Genomic DNA, 10,182 nt, shown 5'->3' on the forward strand with positions numbered 1-10,182 from the left:
AAAGGTGATGCTTAGTGGTAGTCCTAACGTTCAACGTCATTCTTCTCATAAAAAGGTCCAGTGGCACCCTTTTACTGCTTAGTGCTTTGGAACAAAATTGTTTCAGACTTGTAGTAAAAAGTGACGCTTAATGGTGTCCTACCACCGCTCAACACCAAAAGATTCACATTTTTGGGTGTTCAGCGGTGTGCTCAGCGATCTAGAACTAAAATGCTCTCAGACCTGCACAATGAACAGGTGCTCAACATCAACTTGCCACTGCTCAATGCCATGACAAAAACCAACATACTTAAAACTATTATTTGGGAAAGGAGGAACTTATTCAAGTGGTCAAATTGATATTCCCTACTTAATACTTTAGTCAAAAACACTTTTTAATATCAAGGCACATATCAACTCGCTCAATTAATTAGATTTTAAGTTTATAAATTCAACACCAACTCAAACAATGCAAATTACATATAAATATGTAGATTTCAACAACTTAAACACCATCAGAAATTCAAACATTCTCAAATCAACCAAACATGCAAATTGAAATTTCAAAACATCTACAACTTTAAAACAAGAAAATTAGTTTCCCTTACTTGAGAGCAATGCTCTCCAAATCCCTTCAAGATCACATGTTCCTAACTATACCTAAAAATAACACAATTGAGTCTCGCTAGTTTTAAATTAATATCACTTCTAAAGTATGGTTTTCTATGTTTTTACAAAAATTATTTATGAGAATATTTACATAAATGTTTTATAATAAAAAAAGTAAAATAACATTTTGTTATAAAAAAAAATTATTTGTTCATATTTAAATTTCTCCACTAAAAAATAAATAACTTGTCACCTCTCCCATGTAATGGGTGTGTAGTTTTCTTAATTGTACATGAGAATGAAGTAACTGCGAGAGTTAACGCACGTTCAGAGCCCAAACAGTTACACTGCATTCAAAACTCAATTCTTGGTTTCCCAAGATATGGATTTGATACCCAACCTAATCTAAAAACAAGTGTATTTCTGTCTCATGAGACCTTGAAAAGCCATCATAGGAATATGTAATGTCAATGGAAAAAAATGGTTAAAGTTAGGTTTTTTCCATTCTCTACACATTTTTGAGTTTTAATGGAGAAGGGATCAAATATGGGTACCTTTCTTACTTTTAAATTAGTTCAGACAAAGTGCTTCTAACCTTTTCTGATCTGACTGCCACCAAATGTATCTCTAAAGCAGTGCTTTGGATGTGAATGAGATTCTCTATTCTCACTTTTGTTTCTCCCTTCTATTTTAATTTCTTCTTAATCCATCTTCCATCTCTAATTACTAACTAATAATCACAATTTTGAGTCTTTCAATACTACTATACGTCTTAGTTTATATAAATGCTTCGCATAATAAAAAGAACTGCATCAAAGAAGAATAAAATGCCAATTCTAATGGGATAAAAATAATAGAAAGAACTGTATAATTTTGTCCCACAGAAAATCACACTAAGCTTCCAAAATGAACAGCATCTCCACTTTGAGCATCTCTGTAGTGACTGAATGCATTAATCTCTTACTTGACTCTCGAGTTCCAGATTTAAGAAACAGTGTCATTCACATATGCGATGTCTTTGTGTGGATAAAAATGGTTCAACATATGCAATAGTAGACAGAAAAATATGCACCCTTCTCTGTTTACTCCAATTAAGAGCAGTGCATATTTGCCAACACTAGATTTTTGTAATTCTGTGATGGAAGTCAAGAAAACAAAAAACAAAATCAATTTAGAGAGAGAATCCTGATTGTGTGAGCTGCATTATTTATATAATTGCTTTTGGTTTTTGCCAGTTGAAACAAACACTGCATAGTTTATTCTTTATTCCAATTGTTGGTATGAGCAATGCTAAACCACACAAATCAGAATGCTCCCCTTTCCCAGTGATTAGTATAAGGAACTCAGCAGATCAAGAATGCACAATTGCGTCTATGGGCAAAGATTATATTAGATATGCAGGCAAAGATAGAAGCAAATAAAGATATCCATGTGCATGGAAAAATCTTCATCATCATATGTGCAAAGAATATTATTGATGGTACTTAGGCCACTGTCAAGTTCTAACTCCAATGGAACCTTTTTGGTTGTATAGTACGTACTTGTAGGAATGAGATGCTACGTATCCACGTGGGAATATCTCTAGTGTTTTGTTACTTATAAGGCCTAATATTATAGTCTTCTGTTGCCCACATTACAAGTTTCATACCATATTTGCTAAAAGCAGAAAAAACCATTTGAAACAATCATTACCAACATAGATTATGGTCTCCTAAAGGATGATTAAGCTAACAATTTCCTTGCTTTAATGTAGGATTAAACCAGTAATGGTAGTTGTTTCCGTCTCCTTTTTGCTAGTGCACCCACTAAGGGGCATTCCACATTAATTCAACTCTCTTCTTGCTCCCTATTTGAATTTTTCTGTTGCCCACTCTCCCTGTCTCTGTCTCCATCCATTGACTATATCAAAAGTGACGAACCCGAAATGTGAGGACTCAAAGCAACATTCCACCAAAGTGGTGATAGGTACCACGGAAATTTTGAAACACGCAACAAGCTTTTAGCAGCTTTCACCACCCAATTCATCTGCATGTGGTGTTCGGCAAATCCAGCTAGGTGAAATTAATTCATCCTTACAATATGAACAGCATATTCATCAATAAATAGACAACCCCACACGATTATGTATCAACGGTGCCTCTTATACTCATCGTGATAGGGAAAGAAAAAAACTTTACTTGTAACGAAAGTATAATTTTTGGATCAACCCATGTATCCCTAAGAGTTAATCTCTCGAAAGATTGAAAAATCTATTTAAGGGACATGTTGGGTGGAAACATCACATGAAGATCTAGTTTTGGAGGAGTGTGACGGCTTGACGATGTTCACAGATTTAGCAGATGCCAATTATATAATGGATTTGGCAGAAAAATTAGTCAAGTAAACTCTATAACAACGTGATTAAGAGATAAGATATTATGTAGCATGTTGGTAAAAACTGTAATTAGTATAGGCATGTAATAAAATAGCATTTGGTGGAAGATATAAGAATGTTGACTTGGGAAAAGGTGGAGAAGCTGATTTTGAGCCATGCAGGGAAATGTTGGCAATGTGCACATGCAAACAATCACTATCTTTTCTTTGACGCAATTATGCATAGTCCCATAGAATAGTACAGTTGACTTAAGTGTTGTGCGTTAAAGAGTACAAGTTATTGCATTTCATCATCACCCTGTTGCTATTGGGTGGGGTACACCATCACAATACCTCTCTCCTCTCCAAATTTAAAAAGGGGTGTTCCTGCTTCCATTTCCCTGCCAAGACACGTAATTTTTCATGTTCTCTCTTCCTATCTAATAACAGGAAGAACCAAACACACCTTCATACCTGTCATGGCCCTTAAGATCACCACTTTCCTTCTACTTCTTCTCTTCCTCCTCCTTCCCTTATCTTCAGGTCACCATCTTCTCTACCTATTTTAATACGATTACAAACATTTACCTCTTTCCACACACATAACACTGGAGTTTTTGTTTGCTTACAGGTTTGGCTGAAGGCTTCAGGGAAAACATGCATCCTACTCATGGCTTACCTTTAAAGGTACACACCCTGTTGTCCTCTTGCTTCTGTTAAATGTCAAGACATTTAATGTGGGAAACATAGATGTTTGTTTGTTTTGGTTTATAATGTGGTACATAGTTTCCACAATGTTTTTTAAACTGACATGTTACTTTTCTGGTGTTGGTTTTGGATGAAGGTGAAGTCGAGGAAGCTATTTGGTCATGATTTTGTGTTGGATTACGACGAGGCAGGAGCCAACCCAAGGCACACTAAGAAACCTGGGAAGGGCCCTTGAAGACCTTGAAACCTAATAATGAAATAAATTAACCTTTATATACACTGTCATCTCTCTTCCTACTCAATGTTTTGGTCGTGTATGAGGAGATATGTAATCGAGTTTCTTCATCGGAGCCACTCCTTGTGTGTGTTATGAGCCAATAAATTAGCATCATATTTTATTTTATATATGTACACCAGATGCGTATCAATGGGCTATGACGAAGAATATTATAATAAAGCTTTTGCTTTCCATTTGGTAATCACGTTTGTGATTTCTGCAAGTTCTATTATTCATAACTACAAAATTTAAGTCTCGTTCTTGAACTTAAAAGACGGATTTTGTTATCGTCTCACAGAATCAACCTCAGGGGAAGAAAAAGGAAGAAGTTGATGCCAAAAATAGTTAAAATATGTGCTTCTTCTTATATGCCACACCTCTTTCCATACATATTTTTGGACAATCTACAAAGCTTCATTTTATATAACCATGTTAAAACATTTTTTCTTTATCTATATGTTATTACATCATATATTTTATAAACTTGTATTTTTTTTCTCTTGTAAATCAAACGTTGATTAATATTGGATTCATTTGATTATCGAAGGACATATCTTTTAATAAATTCGTCGTTAAGGACGTAGATTGAAGTGTAATATGATATTGGTTGTTACTCTACAATTAGACTCGATCATAAGCTTTTAATTAAACAACACACAATGGAAGTTCAATGAGTAATATCCAACTAAACATGGTATACACAAACAAATATATGTTTATAAAACATAAATAATATGTACACAAACATCATAGGTACAAAAACAAGTATATGTTCATAAACATAAATAATATGTTAATAATCTATATAGTCATCTTCATAGTCTTGTTCATCGTTTTGTTGCTGCTACTGCTCAGAAGGTGGTTAGACTAGTGTAGATTGGACTGATGTTAGGTGATTTGGGGTGGGCTTTGCTGGAGAAGGTCGTAATTGGACTAGAGGGATGCTGGATTGAGGTTGTTAAGACGAAGACAACAATCTTATGACCAGTTCTTAAAAACTGACAAACTCTTCTCTCAAATTGTTCTATTCTTGGTCATGTCTTTCTAGTCACTACGTGAGTTGGACAATGACCTCCTCAAGACTAGTGGAAAAGCAAAGATATGACAGATTTAGAAATTTTAATTACTGACGAATATTATCAACAAATACATTATCAATGGAAAAATTCATCGGTAAATCCGTCGATAATGCACATTTCACTTATCAATGAAAAAATTCGTCAATAAATCCTTTGGTAATTACCGACAAACAAAATCTATCGGTAAACCTTCGATAATTACCGACGGGAAAAATATGTCGATAGAAAGAACGGCAAAATTTCGCCCATTTCTTTTTCTCTCTCCACGGACGACAATATATTTTTCTCTCTCAAACCACTTTCTTCATTTTCTTTCCTCTCATCTCAAGAGCCATTTTATCATTCTCTTCAATCATGTATCTTTCTTTAGCACCCATCTTATTCCCACACTTCTCCTATCTTAGCTCAAACCACCACAACTATAAGGCTCTTTGATAGAGGAGAACCACTCGGAGCAGTTTTTCACGTTGTCATATCACCACACTTCTCCTATCCCACCTCCATTGAAATAAAGATGGTTCTTTGAAGAATAAATTAAGATTTTTTCCCAATTTGAGGGTTTCTAAAACAATTAGGGTAATTAGGTTTAGTCTTTGATTTTGTTTTTGAAATGAATTGGGTTTTTGTTTTGGTTTAGGAATGAAAGAAGATTGATAAAAAAATGAAAAAACTGAGAAAATAGAAGACAGGAAAAGAAGAAGAAGATGAACTACATTGAGATATTTATTGATGAATTTATCGACGGTTTTATTCGTTAGTAATTATCGATGGATTTTTTTATGTGTTTATCGATAAATAATTATTGACAGATATAAATTTTTTTTCGATAAATATTAGGCAAAATACCCAATTTTGTCCCCACTTTGGTTCGGAAATCTCAAATTAGTCCCTTTATAGAAAAGTGAGTTGAATGGATCCTTACTTGTAATTAATTGACTCTAATCAGTCCCTTCCGTTAAATAGAAGGAAACGGAGTTAGTGGGCTGATGATGTGGCAGTTGTCTTTGGTGAGGTGTCAATTCGCCGGCGACGTCACTTATGGTGGAAGCACCGCCGGACACCGTAGAGTCTCCTTTTCTCTCGCGCTCGTTCTTCTTCGAAAATGGTAACCCAGGGAGGGGTTGGCCCTGCACGCGCGTCGCCACCTCCTCCGCGCAGTCCGCCGCGAGTTGCCTCCACCGTCGGAATCGAGCCCTGGCTTCTCCCCTTCGCTCTCGTGTCTCTGTGCCACGTCGACGCTGCTTCTCGGTAGGGCCAACCTCCGCAATTTTTCAACAGCAATGCACGATCCATTAATTTTTCTAGAGAGCCCGAGCATAAATGAATGTTGGAAACTGTTGCTGCAAAACCAATTGGTTTTCCCAAGCTGCAAAACCAATTGTGTGATTGGCAGACCTGAGGTAGTTTGTGCAGCTGAGGATGCTGTTGCATTGAGGAATGAGTCGTATAATGTAGAGGCATCATTGGATGAACCTATTGATAATGCTACTGTGACTGCAACTGTAAAATCACCTTTTCCAGTTACCCTGAGAAATGAACCAGCTCGAAGGATTAGAAGCACATTACAGGTCCAAGCCTTTGTTGTACCTTGTAGTGATGGTGAAAATATCGGTGATTGTAATAGTGATGACTATGTATTAGCTGATGCAATTCAGAGTATGGGTATACGAAGGTGTAAACATACCAGGAAATCTCCTAATATCTTAGGTTGCGATGATACTGATTCACTTGCATTTGCCTCAAATCTTAGCATGGAGGATAATGGTTCTGAAATTATTACTGTAAATTCTGATGCCTTTACTTTACATGACGGAAGTACAATAGATTGTAATTTAAAACTTGAACAGTCTGAGCCTTTTGAGTGCCTTGAAGGTGAAGATGATTTTAACAGAGGTCTTGATCTAGAAATAAAGACTATAATCAGCAAGAAGAAAAGAAGACTATAATCAACTGGTAGGTGCTGTATATCTACTATCAAGAAATGTCCTTGTATGACTGATAATAATGAAGGAGGTAACGATTTAGAACTTCAAAGGTTGGATTCTTGTGGCATTGATTCTTCTCATGTTAGTGTATGTAGTTTCTCAGCTCGTTCAAATACAATTATTTCCATAGAGAATGAGTCATCTATAGAAGTGGATGAGCAGTTGGCCAAGCACGAAAATGAAATTGGGAAGGATGCCATCCCTGGTGATAGACAGCAAGTTGGTGAAGATCTTAGTGATTCTGTTGTTTGTTTTCCTTCCAAAATAGTTTCTCAAATTCACTTACATGGCAAAATTTCTCGTAATCCTGATATGAAATGTTGTCAAGTTGGAAGCAATCAAGATTCACCAGGTCCATCCTTGTTACCAAATTGTGATGGCAACATCAGGCCTTTGAACCATTCAGATGCATCGGATACATTAGAGCATGGCGGAATAAGTCTTGATCCTGTGTTCGGGGACAGTGAAAGTGATAAATTATTACCTCAAAACAGAATTAACGTGCCCCAAAATGTGGTGGTTGTTTGTGAGGATGTGAAGCAAGTAGTTGGTGACAGCAAAAAAATTAATGACACGTAAGTTATTTTAGCTTGTACAATTACTAGATTCTGATCACACATCCTTGGGGAGAAAAAAAGAAAATATTATGTTAAAAACATTTTACTTTAATTATTTATGCAGATTTGCTTTTTTATTTCTTTAAAGAAAAATGGTTTTTTGGAGAGGCTAGAATTTTAGCCTGAGTAAAGCTCTAAACAAGCTGTTTTCAGCCTACACTGAAGCATTGAATTTCAAATATTGCTCAACCAAATGTTGAAGAAGTTATAACATTCACAAACTTCATGCTTTCCTTTCTCTGTTATGCTATTATTGATCATTATGAAATTTGACAGGATGAAACTTTGCATTCCTTGTTTTGATCATACTTGTGCAAATAGTTGTTCTCCAGCCTAAATTTTTAGTTGGTACAACTTCTGATTAAGAAGAGAAAGTAAGCGCCTACCTATAGCAAAGCACTGAAACTAAGAACATGAGTTGAATTATTTTCCTTACTCAGGAAAAACAGAAAAGAGAATACCGCTCTCAATGAAAGAATTTTAAGCTCTCATGTATCTAGTATAATCCATTTGATTTTCATGCATAATGTCTCCCTATATGCTTGCCCTTTCCTCATCACTTTCCACGTGTTGTGTAGTGAATCTTTCCTTCCTCCACCGCCACCCACTCCAGTCGACTTCCACCGCCGCTAGTACCCCTCCCGCGACTTCGACGTCAGCAGCCGCCCCTCATCCGTTGGCGTCGGCGGACGCCCCACTCTCGATTTCTACAAAGACCGCCAGTTCCAGCAAACGGTAGTTTCCACCATCAACTCCTTCCTCTCCTCGCACAATTTCCCAATCACCTTCAAAACAACCTTCCCCTCTGCCAAAGACATCCTCGAAACCCTAAAATTCCTCCTCTCCCTCCTCGATTTCCCCTCCTCCAAACTAAAAGAGGATCTTCCTTTCCTCCTCAAATGCCTCAATTACCCTTTCAAAATCAACAACGCCATTAACCAATACACTGTCAACAGTTACATGCACTACATCCGCGGCGACGACGATGCCGTCGAGGAAGTTGACCGCAACATCCAGAAGAAGATCCAACACCAGGGTTTAGGAGAAGATCCAACTGAAAATACATGGCAGCTGAAAATACACACGGACACCCCAAATCCTTTTATCCCCAATTTTTAACAAAATCCAATTTGAAAATGGGGAACCCTAACACCACGTAAGCATGACAGCTCACCAAAGACAACTGCCACATCATCAGCCCACTAACTCCGTTTCCTTCTATTTAACGGAAGGGACTGATTAGAGTCAATTAATTACAAGTAAGGATCCATTCAACTCACTTTTCTATAAAGGGACTAATTTGAGATTTCCGAACCAAAGTGGGGACAAAATTGGGTATTTTGCCTAAATATTACTACCAATGGATTTGGGTCCATCAATAATCTGTCAAAAATCATTACCAACGAATTTTTAACACTTTTTACAAATTTTAACCATCAATAATACTTGTTTTTCTTGTAACGAACATTTACTGAAACATTATGATTTATAAGTAAATATTATCGGTAAATTTTACAAAGTAAAACTTATCATTAAATTTTAATTGGTTTAAACGTTCTAAAGGTTAAAAATTCAACTCCCGTAGCATTTGTCACTTTTGCTTCTTTGTGCTTTATGTATCCACCGTAAACCTTTGAAATTTATCTTGAACTTTAAAATTGTTTTATCCAAAGGTGTGTTACTAGGTGGAAATGTCTGATTAACATTTATGAATGATAAATCAATTTGTGGAAGTGAAAATTTTAGGTGATGTCATTGTTTTGTTAGCTATTATGCAAACAAGTTGAAGAAAAATTATGCAAATTAAACTCTTGCCAATGATAGGTCATAATTAATGTATTATATATTTTTCAATATATAACTTTCTTAACGTTGGACAAAAAAACGTCTTGTATTAATTTACAAGCTAAAAGTTATTTTTATAATTTTTTGGCAACCTGGTGATGATGAGCGTTAAGTGTTTGCATGAGTAAGGTGTTATATAAAAAAGTATATGTCTAGTCTAGTTGGATTGTGATATGGGAGACAACCATTAAGGTTTGTTGTGATATGTGTAGCAGAGTTATGTTTTAAAAGAAGAACTTTAAAAACAATATCATTTTAAAAAATGAATTGAATAACTAAGATTATACAACAAGATTAACAACAATTAAAAATATCTGCAGATCATTTACTAATAAATTTTAAAGAGTCTCACATTAACAACTGTAAGAAAAAATTCATATTAACAACATATTCAAACTCATCCATGTGGAATATGAGTCCAATTATTAAAAGTTCTATGTGATTATGCATCTGTTTCTTATATTAAATTATTTAATTTTGATAAATTTCAGTCATTAAAAATTCTTTAAGTCACACAAGCAATTAAAAATCTAGTTAATACAGAATTTTTTACCCAGTTAATTAAAAAAAGAAAACTACTTCTTTCCTTCCAATTCATATCCTTAATTTTGTTATTATATACAAACACACAAGCATGTTATTTCTATCATATCATATCATATTTTACAAGTACATATTAATATACCATAGTTCTAATTAATTGATTAACTTTTGATATTCCGGCTTTTAGC

General features: G+C 35.3%; 1 protein-coding gene across 1 annotated transcript; it reads left to right on the forward strand.

The window, feature by feature from the left end:
• The first annotated feature begins 3,353 nt into the window (after positions 1 to 3,353).
• On the forward strand, positions 3,354 to 4,127 carry LOC148192257 (uncharacterized). The gene is made up of 3 exons (XM_088099856.1): positions 3,354 to 3,483; positions 3,572 to 3,627; positions 3,785 to 4,127. The coding sequence occupies exons 1-3, from the start codon at positions 3,420 to 3,422 to the stop codon at positions 3,881 to 3,883; spliced, it is 219 nt and encodes a 72-aa protein (XP_087955982.1). The 5' UTR covers positions 3,354 to 3,419; the 3' UTR covers positions 3,884 to 4,127.
• The last annotated feature ends 6,055 nt before the right edge of the window (positions 4,128 to 10,182 follow it).

The sequence above is a fragment of the Vigna umbellata genome, chromosome 9 (assembly GCF_029865625.1).
Source record: "Vigna umbellata cultivar VRB3 chromosome 9, Vumbellata_1.0, whole genome shotgun sequence".
Lineage (NCBI taxonomy): Eukaryota > Viridiplantae > Streptophyta > Magnoliopsida > Fabales > Fabaceae > Vigna > Vigna umbellata.

Bases quoted from the DNA above. Each gene is read 5' to 3' on its own strand.
- LOC148192257 (XM_088099856.1), top strand. From the start codon at position 3,420: ATGGCCCTTAAGATCACCACTTTCCTTCTACTTCTTCTCTTCCTCCTC. The intron at 3,484-3,571 runs GTCACCATCTTC...GTTTGCTTACAG, and splicing joins CCTCCTTCCCTTATCTTCAG to GTTTGGCTGAAGGCTTCAGG. The intron at 3,628-3,784 runs GTACACACCCTG...TTTTGGATGAAG, and splicing joins CTCATGGCTTACCTTTAAAG to GTGAAGTCGAGGAAGCTATT.